Source organism: Psittacula echo (genome assembly GCF_963264785.1).
Source record: "Psittacula echo genome assembly, chromosome: 2".
NCBI lineage: Eukaryota > Metazoa > Chordata > Aves > Psittaciformes > Psittacidae > Psittacula > Psittacula echo.
In genome coordinates this window covers 87,091,201-87,113,003 of record NC_137737.1, presented here as the reverse complement: position 1 = coordinate 87,113,003, position 21,803 = coordinate 87,091,201, and the positions used below count along the sequence as shown (strand labels likewise).

General features: G+C 36.8%; 1 protein-coding gene across 1 annotated transcript in view; it reads right to left on the bottom strand.

Annotated features, from left to right (window-relative positions):
* Window positions 1-21,803, bottom strand: part of ABCA13 (ATP binding cassette subfamily A member 13) — a gene marked incomplete at both ends in the record, with an annotated part of 183,944 nt that overhangs the window by 90,099 nt on the left and 72,042 nt on the right. The window contains 8 exons of the mRNA XM_080609685.1: window positions 5,644-5,734; window positions 10,777-11,007; window positions 11,433-11,590; window positions 12,371-12,567; window positions 14,846-15,064; window positions 15,900-16,086; window positions 19,619-19,753; window positions 21,366-21,435. Of these exons, the coding sequence (XP_080465811.1) occupies window positions 5,644-5,734; window positions 10,777-11,007; window positions 11,433-11,590; window positions 12,371-12,567; window positions 14,846-15,064; window positions 15,900-16,086; window positions 19,619-19,753; window positions 21,366-21,435 (1,288 nt within the window). The remainder of the gene's footprint in view (window positions 1-5,643; window positions 5,735-10,776; window positions 11,008-11,432; window positions 11,591-12,370; window positions 12,568-14,845; window positions 15,065-15,899; window positions 16,087-19,618; window positions 19,754-21,365; window positions 21,436-21,803) is intronic.

Here is a 21,803-nt window from a genome sequence, read left to right as displayed (position 1 = left end):
AGGAAGTGGATCAGCTTCTTGGCATTGTAAGAGTACCTCTCTTTACTAGAAAACAGCTCTTTCCATTGATTTTTAATAGCCCTCTGATGTCTAAGCCTTTCTAACAAAGAACTCAAGATATCTATACTGTGGAGGAAAAGTGGAAAAGGACCAGGCATAAGTCACAAGGAAATTAATTGGTATGGAAAATGTTTGGATGAGAGAAGAAAGTAGTGAGTGAAAAAAAGTGAAACATATTTGAGGTAAGTGGGAGAATGTGACTGCTTACTTTCAGGAAGATTGGAGTTACAGTTATGCACATACTGAGAAAACGAATTAAAGGTAAATGAATTTAAAGTAAACCTTAAACAAGGTGATATTATTTTTGAGATCAGATATCTTTTTCTGACTACTTATAGGAATTATTATAAAGGTGCTTCATCCTCATTCTATGCTTTAGAGAATCCTGAAAGAGTGACAAAAGGAAAAAAGAAACAAGGTTGAGGAGTATTAAAACAACAATGAAAAAGCTGAAGGAAAATATAATGTATCCAAGATAATGGAAGACTGAGATGCTGTACCTTCTCCTTATCAGTAGTTGGCAAAAATCTGAAAATTTTAGTATCAGTCTTCATGTCATCAGCCAGTTCTAAACTGGCTAGTAAGTAGCGACTGCTACTTACTGTCCAGTTTTCTACTCAAAAATCAAGTTACATTTTGCAAGGTGGAGTACTGAAATAATCCTTATAGTCTTTTAAGAGAATGTTACATGGAAATAAAAGAAGAGCTTTCCACTTAAAAACTGATGTTATAAGTTCAAACATATTATAAAAAATACTCTCAACCTTCATTTTGTAATTATAAGGAACTCAATTTGTCATAATGTATTAAAAGCTCCTCTCTAAGAACAGAAGAAAACAGTTGATCACTTATCAATAGACATCAAATTCCACTCACATGTGCAGAAATCAGTAACACCTTTTACTGTCGCATATTTTCTGCAAAGGCCCCAGGTGTGTGTCAAATGCATCAGGAGAGGGAACATACCAACTGCAGGGTAGACAAACTGCAACTGTTAACTAACCTATAGGAGAAGTGCCTGCCTTTAGCTTCCAGCTATTTGTTTCTCTTAATCCTTCCTGTATTCCATTTATCACTTCTGTCCCTGTAAAACTTAGAACTATACCTTAATAGACAGTATTCTCCATGGATTAAAAAAAAGAATTGTACTTTTTTTAAGCAAACCACTTCTCCATCTTTTATTCCATAAACTACACTAACTGACCCCTGACAGTGCCTTTATAAGGAGTTATAAGGACTTTATCTCCAACCTCCGGTGTTAACTCTTCTCTGTTCAATTTCCAAATTCTCAACTTTCCTTAAAGACATTCAAACTTAAAAACATGGACACAAAAGTTGTACATGCTATTGGAGCATCAGCCTCATCAATTTTGTTCTGATAGTCAAAATGACCTCTTCACATCTTTTTGTACATTAAATTGAAACATAAATCATCTCAGCTGTACTGTCGAAAAGTGCTTTTTCACTAGGATTAGCAGGTAACTTTCAAAGTCAACGTTTTCTAGGATATTACTCCTCATTACATAGATAGCCTATCATTTAGCTTAATTAAACCACACTTTATTTAGAATAGATTCAGCTTTTCAAGTGATCTAAGTCACTCTTTAGGAATGACTCATCACCATTCTACCGATACCTTGCTGCAGTCCTCCCTTTTTTTTTTTTTTTTCTCAAGCAAGATTATATATACTTCAGTATCACTGATGATAATAATCCAAAAGCAGAGTTGAAACCCAGTTAAAATTCACTGAATGCTCTTCAGTGTGATGTTTCATTATTGATGACTGGTTTTTTCAGCTACAATTGCTGAATCAAATTAGCTTTCAGATGCGCTTTATCAAGTGCTCTATGCTGTTGATCTCTTCAATCGTAATAGAAGCAATGTCATATTTTGCCCAAATCCTTTAAAATGGCTGACAACAGCCACAGCTGCTTCAGAGAAAGGTGTAAGCAACCATAAAAATTAGTTATGCATCAACCTGCTTCCACTGCAACATTCTCAGTGGCTAACTTATGAAAGAAGTTGATAGACACTTAGTAATGTAATTTTTGACTGTGTGAAAAATATAATTTTATCCATTTTGAATTTTCTACAGTTCAGTTTTCACTATATCTCAGGTTCCAACCGCATTTTTTTGCCAGAAGAGTTTATAATCAAAGTTAGTAATTTCCAAACATCTCTGAGATGTAGAATGCTACAAAATTTTGTTTCTTTAGCAAGATACGTGAATATTTTAATTTTGCAGCACTGGTCCCTTAATGATCCAATGAGCCCATTCTCTAGCCTATTGCCTGCTTTTGTATATGCTCAGAATGTTTTGTTATTTATCCATGGTTAACTAGTCACCCCTTAGACCTTCTCTTAGTTCTCCTGATTATTTGTGTACACAGACTGCTTGCTGCAATTTATGATACTTTTATTGGACTCCATAGGGTTGGTTTCTCCATTTTCTCAAGGCTATTTGGCTCCAACGATCTTGTCATGCAGTCATTGCAATCTCAGCCCAACCTTTTTTCTGCATGCTCTGTATATATCTACAAAACAATAACCATCAATTGTGTGCCCCAGCTGTGTAGAAATTAATTATGCATGCCTTTATTGTAATATATGCATGCATTATGCCTGCACTCATAGGCATTTCCTGACTTTAAATTGTTAACTATTCTCACCAAAAGGTGAGTTTTATTCTAAGTATTTTTAATTGGAATAAAGCTAAATATTATGAGTTAACCTTCCACAGAGTAAACTTAAACCACTAGAAACTACAAAGTGTGCTTTGTATCTTAAAATTATCAATATTGAAATTGTTACATAATTTAATGGATAGACTACTATTTACCTCTAATATTTGCATTCAGAATGGGTCAAATAATTCTGAGTTTATTTTACATGACTATGGTGTGTTGACCCTGGCCAGCAGCTAAGCACCACACGGCTGCAAGCTCACCCTCTCTCTGCCGGCAGGATAGGGGAGAGACTAGGAATAGAGCAAGCAAGAAAACTTGTGAAGAAGAAATGAAGGGAAAGAAAATCAAACAAACAAAAGAAAACAAAACCAACCAAACAAGAACAAAACCACAAGGAATGCAAAGGTAATCACATGAGTCTAGTAGCAATGGCTCAGCTGTCCAGGTCATGTCCCCTCCCAGCTTCTTGCTCAAACTCAGCCTTACTCACCACAGGGAGGAGAGTCATAATGTGAAAAAGAGCCCTGACACTGCAAGCACTGCTCAGCAATAACCAAAACACTGCTCTATTACTAAGATTGGTTTAGTCACAAATCTGAAGCACAGCACCGTAAGAGCTGTTATTAGCTGTTATTAACGCCATTCCAGCAAGACCGAGTACAATAAGACACTGTAAAACATAAGCAGAAATTATCAAAACTCCAACTTCAGTGAAATGCTGTCATAATTTGCTGAAGTGATGGCTCTTGCCTGGTTTTGGCACTGGTCATCAGCCTAAATCATGTACTGCTTTTTGTAGATTCATTTAAGAAGGAACAAGTACACTTCTCTTCTCTGAGAGACAACATTTTGGTTTCTACATAATCCTGGTGCCTCAAGGGCTGGGTACCAGTAAAGGATAGACAATGCCTCTGCTTGTGCTCAGATCCATGCTTTGTCAAAGCAGCTCTCTATTTCAAATTCCTTTACAAATCAAATAGCAGCATCCTGTGATCTTCTCAATAACCCAGCTGTTTGCTCCAGGGAATTTTGAAAATTCATTTGACTACTTTGACAACAGAAAGTTTGACTGCCTTTGAATCTGCTTTCAAAGACAAAGTTATACAGGTCAAGCTATTGCCCATGGAGTATTCTGTTTAGCTTTGACAATGATGGATACCTTTCATGACCATTTCCCAGATCCCTTATGCCTACACTTCACAACTGTCCTTAATGATGAATGACAGTCATCGGCATGAATGACAATTTTCCACTACACTCAATACACTCATCCCTAAAGAAATGGCATTATCATTACATTTCCTTGTTATAATTTATCAGACTGAAATACTACAGAGTCTCTGATTACTAGATTCTTTATTAATGTAATAACTTGAACAAATACTAAGTTATATGTTTTGCTGATGGTGAAAGATAAGAAGTTGTTAGGTACAGCATATTCTGTTTTCACTGCTTTAGGAACTGTAAATCTTACTTTTTAAGGAAAATGCAATGTGAAGAAGACAGACTGTTTTGATTTGAAATTGGTTTGGATATCCTAGCTGAGCCTTGAAGAAATACATAACTGATGGTTATAAAATTAAGGGATGTTCAAAACTGTATTTTAATGGAAGTCATCTTCTCACCACTCAGTGGAGGTTTTTTTGCTATATAGTTACATCTTCATTGATTCAACAGGGACTGAAACAGTGTAGCAAAAACACTCTCTGGAAAAATTCATCAAGTCTTTGTACTTTGTGAGAAAAGTTCTCAGGCCACAATTCTTGACATTGATTACTCATTACCAGCAGATCCAACTGAATTTATCTTAAATAAATTTATCTTAACAACTAACACAAGCTTTGTTCAAAATTATTATTTCTATTACTGTAACAATGAAGGTCCTCAGTCACAGACCAGAGCCTCTCTATACCTGTGTTCTATAGAAACAAATTAAAAAAGACTGCACGTGAAGTTGTGGGCATCCCTGGGAGTGCTCAAGGCCAGGTTGGACAGGGCTTGGAGCAACCTGGTCTAGTGGAAGGTGTTCCTGCCCACGGCAGGGCGCTGGAGCTGGATGATCTTCAAGGTCCCTTCCAACCCAAACCATTCTACAATTCTATGATATAGAATAAAATGTTTGACATCTAACAGAAGAAGAGTATAACCTAGATATAATTCATCAAATAGAAAGGAACATGGTAAGTATAGAAGCACGAGAATCGCAGAACCAATAAGAAAATATTGATCAGCTTGGTGGGCACTGTTTTTAGAGAACTTGAGTCTTGCATTTTGCAAGGTATCACATTAGTGATTTATATAAGAAGCTTCCTAAGGTTTCAGAAATGTAAAGGCTTGCAGGGCAGGAAAACAGAAAGCATGAAGGAACTTGTTTTAAAACAAACATGGAAGGGAACCTGAAATAACATGCCACTTGAGAGGACAAATGATCTTCAACTCTGGGGCAACAGTTTTTATTTATATTTTTATTTGCACATAGATGGAGATGAGTACGCTTTTTTAATAGCTTCCAGATTTTACATCAGTGGTATACCTCAGCAATATTTATCCATTGTCAATATGAGTCAAAGAGGGTAATTTTTTTCAGGGTCTAGTAGGAAGCAGTACGTTAATGCTGATACCTTGACAGAATACTTGTGTTCACATTTATACATGGCAGAAGGGTGGGAAGACATCTCTAACGTGATACAGAGGTGAATTGCAGTGCACATAAAAACTTACTCTCCACAGCAGATCACTTTACACAGACAAAAAAAGAAATACTAGATGATGCCAGGCAGTATTCTCAATCTGCTTGCGCATTCCTCAACTTTGGGAACTTTGTGCGTTTTTACCTTTGTATTTGTGATCTTTATAAATCTGGCTGCTTCAGAAGGTACCTAATTTTATACTTACAAGATGATTCAGCACCATTTGTATGGTCCGGGTGTGCTGCCCGTGGAACGTAAGGCATCTTCTCTGAGTCCTGCAGTAGCTTCAGAAAAACCTTTCATGAAATAGGAAAAAAATAAATTAGAATCCATTTTCTAAGAAACTACTTTATATATCCCAAACATCCACATTGTCAGATATTAGTAGTGGCTGCTGTAGCCACCCTCTTGGAATATGACTTAAAATTAATCAAGCTTTCCAGAGGAGGAATCCTGGGGATAAGGGGAAAAGAATAAATGCCAATAGATGCAAAAGCATCTATGCAATATATTGTTGGCCCATGCACACTACTGTCTGCAAAGATTTTTCAATATACTGGTGGCCCTTGTTTGATATTTTGTGCTTCTAAACTGTGATATATTTCGGAACTCAGTTACTACAGTTTTAACTGAAGGCATGTTGACAGCTTCAATTCTTTTCTGATACATTAGATGGAAATCTGCGGGCACAACTGGAACTACTGTCAAAGAGTTTTACATATACCAGCACTAAATCTAACATACAGAATTATACAGAACCAAAAATCCACAGAGCTCTGGGAAAGGTCCATAGATTTATGCAAGCATATGGGCAATAACATTATTGTTATTGAAAGATATTTAAAGAACAATGCAATCATCAGGTGTAGCCAACATTAACAAAGACCTGTCTAATTAATACTATGGAGAAGACTGGGCAATAATGTGTGTTCTGTAGCAAAACCATCAGCATTTATATCGTGAATTGGAAGAACATAATAGGAACCTGCTACCTAAAATTACTATGGGAAAAACTGAAAAAAATTTTATAAAAGTAACAATCTAAAAAACTGCACTAGAATTAAATTGTAAGGGTTGAATCTTCCTAGGCAGGCGGACACACATCAGAAGGGTTTTAAAGGTAACATTAAAAAAAACCCAGAAGAATTCACCAACTTTATAATCATGAGATCTGTTTAAAGGTATATACACTTTGACACATAGATTTGTGTTTGACCTATTGCTTCTTGCTTAATCCTGTTTCACAGTTCTGTCCACATAACATCCTTTGAATGTCATAGAGGTGTATTTAATTCATCAGTCCCTCAGCCTTGCAGAAGCTTGGAACAGCTTTCATAGGGAGTCAGTTACTAATTCTTACCCCACTTCCTGTAAGCTCAGATGAAAAATAAAATAAACGTCTTTTTACCTTAACCTGAACTGCAATTTAAACAGTGATCTAGGTATTTCAGATAGAAAGAAAGGAAAAATTAACAGAATTACCGTGAGCATCTCTAATTAAACAGCAAAAGTACAAATAAATTTTTGCTTTCTTTTGATGAAAGCTTTCTTTGAGCTGTTTCTTTGAGCTTTCAGTTGAGCTTCCAATCTCTAACATACTGTGATACTGTGATACTGTGAGCTGCAAGACTTAGATTATAACCACAGTGCAAATTTCAGAAATCATTAAGAAACTATTTATTTCTTCCCACAAAAGAACCTGAGAACCTGATAGCAGTTATAACAAAGAAAATCCTTGTTTCCAAGGAGCTTATACAATAGAAAATAAAAACAGTCAATGTGAAGTACTTTATAGTTGCGGAAAGATATTTCTTGACTTGCTAAGGTCTGACTGTTACAATAACCATATTTTCTGTAGTCAATGTAATTGCTATTTAACAGAGATTATTGATTGCACTTGTTACCTGCCAACTTTCAGAGAACACTTTTGGTCATTAACAACTGCAAGGGCAGAAGAAATTAATACCTCCTGACATTTTATTATCAGACTCTGGAGGGAAATCCTAACTGCCCAAAGCCACATTCTAATTTGTTGCCTCAGACCTGCTTGCTGATGGTTCCTCTGCACACCAATTCCATCAAGCAAACTGAAGTGAACCAACTAAAACCACAAAGGAATTAACCATCTCTGGCTGGGATGAAGGCTACGCTACAAAAGTGTTGCCTGCATATACACAGTTCAGCTCCAAAACTCCTGCTGAAGCTGCAGACAGACTTTTTCTTCTTTAATCACTTAATGAAAGAATGTAACTATGCCTTAGAAAAGAAACAAACCCGCCACATATTTTTCTAATATGGGCTGTGCCCACTGCAGCTTCACTGACACAACTATTCTGGCAGATCTCTAAAGACAGAAGGCCAACTGCTGTGCCCAGTCCTCCCCATAGTATCCAGGCAGCTTTCAAATCCCATTAAGCATGGGAATCATTAGGGACTAGATTATACAGTGACATGACAAATTATCTAATGGTGCATAGGATGTTGTGGACAGAAGTAGTATTAGCCGAACAATGTTATTAGCAAAGTACCCTCCAAAACCCACAGATCTGGAAAAGTCAGGATTAGACATGATGATAGAGAGACAATGTGTTCTTGCCGTAAATTCTTGGATAAATTCAACAAAAGAAGGTGTCTCCTAGCCCTCAGCAGAGCATCCTTTTCCCTACATGTCTTAGCAATTTCTGCTTAATTTCTGCTATGGCTTGCAACTCCACATCTAACCAAGGAATTTTCCAGATGGTTGTCTGTAGAGGAGAACCTGAGGAAATGGACATTTCCTGTAGCCCTCTGAGATGTACTAGGCAGCTACTAGTTCATTTCTTCCTGATTCCTTCTTTGGGACAGCCTCATATAAACAAGCCTGGTCCACTGATACAGTGGCACAGTATCCCTGACACTTCACTGCAATTGTCATTCCTAAAACACATCTTGACCTGAAGGGAAGAAGTGCGGAAAACCAAGGTGGCTGAAATAAAGAGAAAGTGAAGGGGGGAGGGGGGAAGCCAACAGCAACAAAAAAAAACTAGCCAACATCTATAGACAGTCCTTTTTCATCTAAAAGCACTGACTGATATTTTAGCAGCATTTCTGGGCCCTACTACATTTTCTATTCACATTGGTTTTATATTATCTTCCAGGAAGTACATGCTGAGCATAGACTTCCATAGTTATGGGTATGCTTCACTAAGCAGAACAATGCAGAAGCAGTTTTAGAGTCATTCACTGTGCATGACTTAACTGAGGAACTTTTGCAAGCATGTCAATTGTTATCTGCTAAACAGGAGCACTTCTGACTGTCAAATACGCACTCAGAGGGAGACAGACACTTGGCACAGCTCAAAGCCACAGGAAGAAATTGCATGCTTTTGAGGAACGTGCTTAAAATAGGTAAGGAGTAGCGTGGCTCACTTCTAGCACTTGCTCCTGCAAGCTCCTGCAAGCTTCCTCCATGCCAGACACTGAAGGACCACCTCCAGCCACTCTTGGGGATGGAGAAAGCAGGTAGCCATACTGGCTGTTGAGGACTGCCCTACTTGCAAGGAGCAGCCACTGCCCTGGCTACTTCTTTCAGATCACCAAAGATGTTTAGAACATCCTTCACAAAACAAAATCTCATCAGAAGCTGCATAGTTTTTAAGGCTAAACTATTTCAAGGAGGTATATGTCTTTCCCTGGAAAGTTTTGTAGCAAACTGTCTGGTCATTTCAAGGAAGAGAATTTATAGTATGCCATTAACAGGTATTTAGACACACCTTATTTTGCAAAGATGTTTCAATGGTTTTATTCTCTCCTCAAATCAAAGCAAGAAAGCCATAAGTTTTGAAACCTCCAGGGTTGTTCCGCTCAATTTAATTAACCACTCTCCCTTTTAGTTCTGCTAACACTCTTTGGATTGCAAACATTATAAAGTATACAAATACAAATGGTTGGAAAACATATTTAAAACCCAAAATGAAGCAAATACCATATTAATGAGATATAAGGTTTCAGGAACTGATTTTGTTAGAACTTCATGGTTTTGAAGTACACTTTGAAGTGTGAATGGACTTTTAGAGAGTGCAAGTGTCCCTCAGATTGAAAAAGAATAATGGTGAGTGTATGAGAGAACAAGAAGAAAGGATAAAATGAAAATTGGAACATATTTCTTCCTTTAAAGTAAGAGTTCTTTGTTTCCAGATTGAATTGTTTGAATAGACTAAATAGCACTATTATGTGCTACCCATTTAGTTGCCAATGCAAAGAGGCTTTTGATAAGAAAATGGAGAATTGAGATTGCAACAATAACTAATGATCAGATGCAGAGATGACAGAAATCACCCTAAATTAATGTATTAAGTCCTCAAGCTGAAGAACTATATAGCAATATCTAATACCACCTTTAAACCTTTTTTTTTAACCTTCCCTGCAGAAAACAGCCAAAATGAAACTCTCAACTGAATAACAGATACAGCACAGATACAGCACACTGAGGAAGCTTCCTGTATTCCATGACAACTTCACATTTACTTTACACATGCTGGTTCCGCAAAGTCACATGATATCCTACAGGGACATAGTAAAAAAGGTTCTCAATATATACACTAACACACAATCTATGAAGTTAGGCACTGAAGAGCATTCTTTCTTATAGCATGTTAATCACCCTACATAATTTGAAAGAAAATAACAATTTTTCAAGCAGCTTTTGATTTGTATCATAGAATTGTGTATCAGGAACGTGATTTATAGGACCATATAACATGTTTATCAAACTTCTGTGATTTATCACCCTGCCATAGTGGGTGCTTGCCATGCTAGCCTTTTGCAATGTGGTCATTTATAAGACAAACACCGAAGAGATGCCTTTTTTTTTTTTCTAAATGACTCAGCTGTATAGAGATTAGCTTCAAAGGAAACCACATACTTGCTAGCAGATGACTCTTTGGACAGCAGTTAAAAACAAGTGTGAAAACAGAGATCTTTTATGCTTGTGAAGGGTCCTAAAAACCTATGTTGCTAATCAACATAGTGCTAAAGATGTCTCCCAGTGACCACTTCACGATATAGAAGCTCCACATAGTTGCGTATTGGTTCAATAAATTTCATGAACAATTGTCGTTTTACGTTTACTTGCATTATTTGAGTTTTATTTATATCTTTTTCCACAGATATGCAAGATGAACAAGTCTAAACTTGCAAAGCAAACCCAGAACTACTGATGCAGTTTCAAATATCACAAATTTCACAATAAAGTGTTATGCAATATGGAAGATATGATTTAGAGTAGCTGGAAGCTAATACAGGTTTATCTAACCAAGAAAACCAAGAAAATGCCATTAAGCAGAAAAACTAGAAGTACCTCTTCCAAGGTGGTGTCAGAAATGCCATAGCCAGTCACATGTAGACGATGCAGGCTTTGATCTAAAGCCTGAAAAAGACTTTTAAAAGAGGTCTTATCTGCCATTTCTGGAATCACATAGGTCACCTCAGTCCCACTGTTCTCTTTCAAGAAGGCTTCTGGGATGTGGGTCTGTACAAGAGATGTGATCTGAGCAGTATATTTAGGATCCTGGATTTCAAGCACAGAGGGCTATGAGAAAGAAAGATAATAATCCACAAAAAAAATTTAATATCACCAGAAGTATAGGACTTGGTAATAGAATTCATATGGGAAAATTTCCACTGATGAAATTGCTTGAAACCTGGGACACAGAGACTACTTTCCAGGATAAAAAACAGTGAGACAAAGCACTTTTCAGCTAAATATTGAAATTCATCAATTTCAAAGACGTCATTGTGGTCTTCTAAAGAATAATAATAATAGTAGTAATAATAATAATAATAGTGTCACCCACAACAAATGACCAAGAAAGCTAATAAAAACATGTTCTGCAGGCTCTCTAACAATCTGTATCACATATTACTTCCTTGCAATGACATACACCTCACTTAGAATATACACAACCATTACTTGGCAAGCACTGTGAAATTCCCTACAGTACCTTTTTAGCATACCTCTTTTGTCAGCGTTAGACTGTGTCCCTGGCCATATGTTTCTCTCAGATAAGAGGGAGAGCCCCAGCACTTCAGCTGGCCACGCTGCAGGATAGCAATGTGATCGCTGAGCACCTCTGCCTCATCGAGATGGTGAGTGGTAAAGATCAGCGTGCAACCTGCATTAGAAAGATTGGTACATGTCTGCAAAACCTGGTTTCTAAAGAAACACATTTTGCTTTCACAAGGATCCTTTAACTTTAAGAGAACATGTTTTAGCTCTCTTCAAAACATAAATGCAAGACACGAACAAAATCTGCATTCCGATTTGCAGTCTGAGTTAGAGTCAAGTCTAAGCATGCATTGCGTTGTATTATACATGTAAGCAATATCAAGCATTACAATTTCAACCTGTTTTAAGAGTGTAAGAGATGCCTTAAAATCACATAACAGCGGTGTCTGTTTCAATGGATCATTCGCTGTGAGTTATTACAGCTAATTGAGTGCTCACTAGCTGAATAGTTTGCTTCCCACAATCTGCTTTTTAGCTTATGGCACTTAAAAATTAATGTAGCAAACTGACTGATGATTTTATTTTCATTAGAAGTATATATGCATCTCTATACAGATATGTGAAAAATGGGAAATGAAAACCAGAAAATAATTTTGAGAAGCTAACAAAAAAGAAAATGGTAAGAGAAGAGAAACTTGAGTATAGGTCTCAAAACGAAGCTCAATCTTCTGTCAGACTGGACATCCTTCTGTGAGATAACAGATAATTTTTGTAAGCTCATTTGGCTGCTTTAAAGTTTCCTAAGTTAGATTAAATGTTACCTCTGAAATTAATGTATTTAGTTACTGAATGGTACTACTAATATTCTGAAGATCCTGATTAAATTGATTGAAACAGAATTACAGAAAGGAAAGTAAGCAGCAAATTATGTCTATAGGCTTTGTACCAGCTTTATATTTCAGAAGAACATCCCAGATGCTACGTCGAGAACATGGATCTACTCCACTGGTGGGCTCATCTAGAACAACTGTCTTTGAGTTTCCAATGAATGAGATAGCAATTGACAGCCTCCTTTTCATTCCTCCAGAAAGAGCTCCAACTGGTTTGTACTGGTGCTGGAATAAATCCACATCTTCCAGAGCTCTGAAGTTCAGAAACGGGAAACGTTTTGGAAAACTTTACCTCCAGTCACACCATGTGCCCTCAGAGCTGAATTACTGAAAAGTCACTGTAAATGGAACGTGGAAAAAACCACTACTTCTGACATTACACTTTTGGTGACAAGAAAAATAGGGGAAAAAAATTATTTCTCTACCTATGCAGTATAAACACTCATCACCACCTGAAATAGAAATTCTGGATAGATATTGTGTAGGAAAGTATTGTGCAGGATAAGAACAGACAATTTTGAAATTAATTCCAATAAAATAAATGCCAGTTTGTCTAACAGTTTCAGCAAACTCTAGAGTATAGCGTCTTAAGCCATGGTAAAGAAGGTTATTTCATAACTCAAACAGTGCTTCAGTTTTTGTAGCTACATAGCAAATCTTAAAAATTGCCTGAGTTTTTAGGAAATGTATAGTCATTTCAAGTAAATTATGCTGCTTTTGGGGTTGTTTTCTTTTTTTTTTTTTTTTTGAAGACATGTTTCTGTGATCTAAACAGATTAGTGATCCCTATGTAGAGTAATATACTACCTAAGCCAACCTAATGTAATTCCTGTGTTAAGGACTTAGAGATACCTCACAGACATTGCCTTTTCAGCCCCTGCCCTCTGACGAACTTGCCTTTGAGCAGTGTGTGGAAACAGGGTCAACAAAAGCAGCCCTGAAATACCACTGATTTATTTTTCATCACCTTGAACATTCACTCATTGACCTAAAAGTTTTCAGTTTCTATTAGCCTGGCAAGCAAGACAGAAAAGACTCAACAGTCCTAAGGTAATACCCTGAATCATTTAAATGTATACGCAGTCTGTAAACCATGCCATTTAACCTGAGAGAATTTTTCATTTTAAAGAAAACAGGTTCTTGTAATTTTTGTATAGATATATAACCAGGAAAATTATTCTTAATCTCTTTGGAGTCCTATCTTTTGCTTAATGAAAAACAATTTTTTTTCATTGTTTTGCTGCATTTCTAGTTTGTCTGAAACATTTTAAAGAATTCAATGCCTTTAAAATAAATTATTTTTTTCTTAGTAGCAAGGTCTGTAGAGTTCTGAGTATTCTTGTATGTCATTAGTATGACAGATTGCTGCTGAAACAGCAATTCAGAAGTCTAAGTACAATGAAATACAGGATATTATTTTGCAGAAATTTTAAACCAAAAACTATGTTTGAGTTGATTTTATTGTCCTAGAGAGTTGGTTCTGGTTTTCTAGAGAGAATTCAGTGTCTCACACCAGAAAATTTTCAGATCAAAATTTTTAAGTAATGGGGTTTTCTGATAGCTACTAAAAAGGAAAGCCACTTTGCCACAAATGTGTCTGCATATGCCTAATTGTACATTCAAAGAAAAGTCCCATCAACTTGGCATTCTTTTCTGTTAAAGCATGGAAGTGCCCAGTCCTTCACACAGTCTAGCATGATTTAGAAGGTAAACGGAAACTATTTATGTTGACACACCATTAGAAAAGCATACATTTTATTCCTAAAGTCCAGAAAATGAACCAATTTGCTACTGTGAACAAGATCTCACCTTGTATGGTTTCCTAGCTGTTTAATACACATAATGCAAAAATGAACAAGATCTAGTCCTATAAGAACAAGTAGCAGCATAGACCTACTAGGAAACATTCTCAACCTGACAAGTGGCAAATCCTCTGACGTGATGTCAGAGCTCTGGCTTGGTTTTCCTATTGGATTGCTTGTTCTCAGAGCCCTTCATTTATTAATCACATTTAAAGTCTGAATTCGACAAAGGAAAAAGTTGATGGTTTATTTAAAAAGATTATAACAAGTACTGCCTTTACCTGCCTTTTCTGGTTTTCCAATCTTCCCTTTACTGCAGGTGATGGAAAACAGGATAATAAATACATAGTCAGTGTTGACTTATCTGAAAACACAGGGTGAAGTCACAGCAGTTTGCTTTCTATCTGACTCTCCAGCATGGAGGGAGGTAAGGCAGACAGTAGGAGGCAGGAACAACTACTGCTACCAGGCTTACCATCTCCACTCCAGTCATAACATGTTTATTTGATGGTTCTTTATACCAGGATTTCAAATATTGACAGTTTCACTACAAGTACATTCAAGTAAAGGTTGGAAACTAGTAAATCTATTTTCAAAAACTCATATAAAACCTGCAGTTTCTATTTACTTCTACTTGCAGTTTTGCTTTAGCACTTTCTTGTTTGACTGGCTTGCAAGAGACACTACCAATTTACTTGACAGTTTTCAACAAGTGAAAGAAAAACTTACCCACTGACTTTCTGATTCAACTGTTCTTTTGTCCAGCCAGGTGCCTTCACTGATCCATAAAACAGTAGATGTTCTCGCACAGTTAGTACATTGAACAGGACATCATACTGTGGGCAAACACCCAGCTCTGTCCTGATGGCAGCCAGATCACTATGTATGTCCTTTCCATTAATAATAATGGTACCAGAGCTGGGTGGATACAGACCGGTCAACAATGACCTGATACAAGAAAACAAAAAATTCAGCAAGATCATGTGTAATGACTGTATTACATAGCTCACACTTGGATTTCCTGAGGCATTCATCTGAGAACAGATGCAGAAACACTGCTTTGAGCTTTTTTTTTTTAGTTTCTTTTGAGGTTTGAGCTTTTTTTTTCTTTTAGATCTCAACAATCCTTCATTTTCCTAATTCCAGAACAAAATAACAGAATCCATTTTTTCCCAACCAAATATAATGGACCATTGTTTCATTTTTCACATGTGTATTCTAGCCAAGGACTAATTCCAAATTGGGTCCCATTCTGTATCAATGGTTTTATTAAAGCTAATCATAGTTAACATAAAGGTAGAAATATATAGAGTTCTTACTTTAGAAAATTTTTAAATGTCATTTTCATTTTGTTGTTTTTGTTTCTGGTTAACTGCCAAGAAAGAAGTCCCTTGCAACCTCTAGTAACAAAGCACAAGACCCCATAAAACTTCACACTGTGTGTGATAGGAGTACACACGAAATGCTTGAAAAGAATGCCAAAAAAACACTTTCCTGAGATGTGTTTAACTCCACAACTAAATGTGTTCATCTCCTACTTAAGCTGCTCCTGAACTATTACATCATATTTCAGTGGCACAGAGGACTCAGTTCTTTATTCATTACATTGCTTTTGTCTAGATATATAGCCTTCACCTCCCATGTGCTTTGGAGAGTTTATTAAATATTTATTTGGAGAGGAAAATTAAAAAACATAGGAAAGAATTCACAAACATTTTGAAGTGAGAAAGCATAGCAGAGGTCAGAGAGGAGTGTAATAGCACTGACCAGCAGGTTTACTTACATAATTGTTGTCTTGCCAGCTCCATTAGGTCCCAAGAGTGCTGTTATCTGACCCCTGTGGAAAGTAAGGCTGAGATCTTTAATTGCAGCCTTCTGGCCATGCATGTGCTCTTTGGTGAGAGACAGTAGCATGACGCCAATACTAGCTTCTTCAATGCAACGGCCTTTCCAAATTGGAGGTGCTGGCTCTGTATGGGAAAGAGCAGCAGATCAAGAGGGTTGCTGAATCTAAAGATACGAGTGTGTGCATATATGAAATAACAAATTAGCTTAATCTCTGTTGCCATTTACCAAAACTTGCAATAGATGTTCAGATGGTCTAAATGGACATAAACTCCACTGAAATCAAAGATACTATGCCAGTTAATATTTGCTAAGAATTTGGCTGATTTGCAGTTTTAAAAAGCAACCTAAACCAACTATGCCAAGTTATATGCATGTCCACATATGTCTCTAATGAGTCATAAAATAGTTATCTTTTATTAGCAGATGAGAAAATGAACATGAGCCGGCAGCGTGCGCTCGCAGCCCAGAAAGCCAACCGTATCCTGGGCTGCATCAAAAGGAACGTGACCAGCAGGTCGAAGGAGGTGATCCTGCCTCTCTACTCTGCTCTCGTGAGACCTCACTTGGAGTATTGTGTGCAGTTCTGGTGTCCTCAACATCAAAAGGACATGGAGCTGTTGGAACAAGTCCAGAGGAGGGCCACGAGGATGATCAGGGGGCTGGCGCACCTCCCATATGAAGACAGGCTGAGAAAGTTGGGGCTGTTCAGCCTGGAGAAGAGAAGGCTGCGTGGAGACCTCATAGCAGCCTTCCAGTAGCTGAAGGGGATCTATGAGGATGCTGGGGAGGGACTCTTCATTAGGGACTGTAGTGACAGGACAAGGGGTAATGGGTTCAAACTTAAACAGGGGAAGTTTAGATTGGATCTAAGGAAGAAATTCTTTACTGAGAGGGTGGTGAGGCACTGGAATGGGTTGCCCAAGGAAGTTGTGAATGCTCCATCCCTGGTGGTGTTCAGTGCCAGGTTGGACAAAGCCTTGGGTGACATGGTTTCATGTGAGGTGTCCCTGCCCGTGGCAGGGGGGGTTGGAACTAGATGATCTTAAGGTCCTTTCCAAACCTAACTATTCTATGATTCTATGAATAAACAGTTATAATACCATTGCTTGAGTCATTGTTTTATGCCCTTATGTGAACTACTCCACATACTCTATCCATTTTCAGGCACATTACATTACGTAACATTAACAGGCATAGCCAGTTAATCCTCTTTAATTGCCCTCAGTCAATAAAGCAAACCAGATCTCTTTGCAAAATGATTCAGAGCAACAAGCTAATCTAAACATCATTCAAGGTCTTCAGTGCAGGTAGATATCTGTGAGGTAACAAGCTCAGTATCCTGAGATAATCACATGACACATATTAAGCTGACTTCCTTTCTGTGTCAGGATGAAAGGTTGGAACTACTTTCCAAACATGAGCACAGTCAATCACCAGCCCCATAAATATATTATTAATATGTAATATTTTAACTTATTACAAATGCAAAATCTTTTGATATGAAAATACTCAATAGAATGTATCAAAATACATAAATTACATATTTATATATGATGTTTATAGTTTATGATTCTTATTTATGTAATAAAATCACATATAATTAAATAAAATAAAAACAAATGTTACCAAGAAAGAGATATGCTTTATGTAAAAATACATAAAAATATATAATCAAATTATAAGTTAAAAGTATTTTAAGGATGGGTTTGTTTATGAATATGTGTTCGACCCTTTAACAATCAATTTTAAGTTTAGAAAACAGTAAAGGAAGAGAATCAAACTGGAGTAGAGGGGGGAGTTAATAAAATACACTTTTCAGGTTCAGTAAGAGTATGACAGGGTCCAAGGAACTTCAGAAGATACTACTAAGGCAAAAAGGCAATACATTGCAACAGGAGGAACTTTAGAGGTACTTATTTTACATTCTTCAAAGAGTTTTATTAAATAGTGGTGTACAGTAGTTTTCATTGAATGAGTCAAGCATTACAGGTGGTAGCTCAATTATCAGTTAGTATATAATATTCATAGCATACACTACATAATGGAGGATAAAAAGGGGCAAGATCTAAACACAGAATACAATATATGGAGCAAGCAATGACAAAAGCGGGTTGATAAAAATCAGCACACCATTTAGAAAAAAGCTGTCATTAAATTTGTTATGACTACAAACCTTTGTCTTGGAAGTGTTCATTGAAGAAAAATATATTAGAATTCAGAAAATGTCTCTTCCTCCTCTCTGCACCACACAGGTTTTCCCAGTAGGAAACGGTAAAGGGAAAATACCATCGGTTCTTTAATCCAAATTTTCCTAGATGATAATTATGATAGAAGCTGTTGCAAAATTTATAGTGATTTCATATTTGTTTGTAGACTATTAACATCCTATTATTACTTTAAAGAGCTAGTTAGGCCATTTAATCAGCTCAAACTCTTAGCTGCACTTAACAAATATTAGTGCAGTGAAAAAAAGTAAATTGGCCAAAACACCATATCCTGCCATAAAATAATCAATCCTCAGTGATACTGTATTTTACCATATCTCCAGATCAGCCTTAAAGTGCAACAGAATCATAGACTTAACAATATATAGGCACCGCCTAATATATTCTTGTAACCTAGCGAAATGAAAATGCACCAAATGGCCTGCCAAAAAAAATAGCTTTATTTTTTATTATAATAATAATCCATTGCAGCAATAATTAAAGATTATTCTCTCACTATTACCTACACAATTTAAGCAAATCAGCCAGCATAAGAAACATTTATTGTAGCATGGAAACAAAAAGGGCAAAAATATGCTCCTACACACAACCTAAACTGCATTGCCCAATCTTTCCAGGCTTCACTTACCAATCACACAATACACTCTTGTGTGTTTGCATTTCATTGACACTGAAGGGCTGATGTCAATTTAAGCCAAAGTTTGTAAAATTCAGTTGTATGTTCCACAAGCTCCTCTCTTTCAAGGCAAAATTACTTTTATATTTTTATATTTTAAAACAAATGCAGAGTAGCTAGAAGAAAAGGTGACTTGCAAAATCAAAAGAAAGGGAAATTTCAAATAGCTAGTGAGGCATTAGGCTATGACTAAAAATGCATCAACCAACTCAGTAATACTCATAAAACTTGGCTAATGGAAAAAATCTAACTACTTGCTGAAAACATATTTCTTAATATTCTAAGTTAATTAGTTTTCTTTATGCATTGGTCTGTGGACTGGCAGAGAGCAAGATACAGTTACCAGGCAGTTTGAAGTCTTTGTGATCTGAAAACACATTGTTCTTCATGGGTTTCAGCTTAAGTAGAGTTACCCTTTTCACAGGAAGTTTTGCTACTAGGCTGAGCTCTGTTACTGTGAGGTACCAACAAATTACTAAGCCTTTCAAATATTAGTCATCTCTGCAAGCTAATAGAAGGTATTTTATGCCTGGTTATAAATTCTAGTCCATGTGTTAGCACTACTCAACATTTATGCATGTAGGAAGACTCACCAAGTCCCTAAAGGTAATCAGTCAGTTTTGCCCATCAGAAACTTAATTCATGAAAAGGTCAGGTTTTGGTTTGGTTGCATACAATGAGGGAAGCCTATTCTATAAATCCATTCAATAACTTTTTCAAAAACATGAAATAAAAACAACTCCATAATCTTACCAGGAATAATATTGCTGAAATACCAGCCACCTACACAATATAAAATGGAGTCAAAGAGCATCATCCAGCACAGCCATCCAAAGGTCATACATCCTCCTTGTGCCACTGGCTGGTGCATATTATTCCACTGAATTCCTGGTAGTAAGAGTAATAATAATAATAATAATAATAATGATTTTTTAAAGGTCAAAGTTAAATCAGTAGAGCATTAAAGATCACAAACACATCAACATCACACATTTCTGGGTATTTAAAGGCTGACACAAAAAAGACCATAGTTAATCATAGCAATCCTAATGAATAGAAATGAATTGTTATGCCTTTTCAAGCTGCTGTTTAGAACAGCAGGTGACACTGCTGCTGGGAAAACACAGAGAAGTTGCTGTAGAAAGGGCTGTTTATGAAGTTTTAGCTTGCCCTTAATTTGGCAAAATTAAAAACAACTGATAAAATGGAGCACTGACCTCTTCAATGAATCAGGCTTTACACCATTGTGCTGATATTATCAAGAAATGGGTTACACAAAGTTTAAAGTAATTTCCACAGTGCTAAATCTGAAAATGTAAATCTGAATTCTAACTAAGGAAGTATTTGTGTGCATTGACCGTATTCAGAGGTAAACTGAAACAAACTCCCTGAGAAATTGCATCATAAAATTATTACATTGCAGAAGACATGAAAGGAAGAAAGCAGGTGCAAAACACTAGTACTACAGAAAGCTACCATATTGCTAAATGGAAAAGTAACCAAATAGTAAACAACCAAAACAAAACAAAGCATAGTTTGCTCTTTCTCCAGTAAAGATGACTAATTTTGATGAAGAGTCTGATGGGAAATTTAAGTAATATTTTCTGCAACTGTCTCTTCCACTCTTAACTACTCTTGTATCACTGATACCTTTTCAATGCCTAATGGTTTGGAGCATCCACTCTCTCAATATTGATCTTCCCAAAGCAGTAAAAAAAGGATTGCATCTCTTTATATATTTAGACATATAAATGACATCCTTCTTAGACATTTATCAAGGGCCCAGATATTCGCTTGTTACTTTTCTAAAAGCAGCTACAACAGGAACAGCTCTTAGCTTGGAGGTAGTAGTGATCACCATGTTAAAACATTTAACAACCTGTTAGAACATTTAGCCAGTTTTCAAACATTTTTCTCTTCCTGACATTTAAACATAACAGGGTGTTCTCATGCATTTCTACACCTGCACAGTAGCTCAGCAGGGATTTTTCCACTGCACCCAAGCTTGCAGAAATCCCGGGTCCCAGAGACCAGCGATGATGTATCTTTGGTGAAAGAGGATCAGATTAGGGAATACTTGGGCAAACTGTGCACACATAAGTCTCTGAACCCTGATGGTATGTGCCTAAAAGCACTAAGGGACCTGGCAGATGTCATTGCAAGGCCACTCTGAAATTTTGATTGATCATGGCAACTGGGAGACGTGCCTGAAGACCAAAAGAAATAAATATCACTTGAAGAACAAGGACCCAGGGAACTACAGGCCACTTAGCCTCATCCCAATCCTTGGGAAGGTGATGGAGCAACTAATCCTGGAAATGATTTCCAGGCACATGAAGGACAAGAATATAATCAGGAATAGTCAGCATAGCTTCACTGAGAGGAAGTCATGCTTGACCAACTTCATTAAACTTCTATGATGAAAGGGTTGGCCTGTTAGAGGAAGGGAGACTACTGGGTCTTGTCTGCCTACAGCTTTTCTTCTAACTGGAGAGCTTACCTGTTTCTTGGCCCTCAAAGAATGTAATGAAAAATACTCCGTGCCCAAAGGCAGTTGTAGAAAGAAGACACTACAACAACAGAGACAGAGGATGCAAACATCAAATAAAACACATCATTAACAAGCTCCATGAAATAAAGTATGTTGTGACACTAAAAGCAAGCACAAAATATATAGAGGTTTCTTTCACATGAGCGAATGGTCATTGTTTTCTTTTATATTTTAGCAACACTCCCCCACATACTGTTGTAATATTTGCTCAATTTTAAAGAGCTCCATCACCTAGCTATTAAAATTGGAAAGCGTTATTTCACTCTATAACAGGTTGTAGATCGTCATAAATCTACCACATACTAAAAGCATATAATGTCTAACACTGTAAAAGCATGCAAGGGAATGTACTTTCTGGGAAAACAGAAGTCATCCTACTCATTTTTG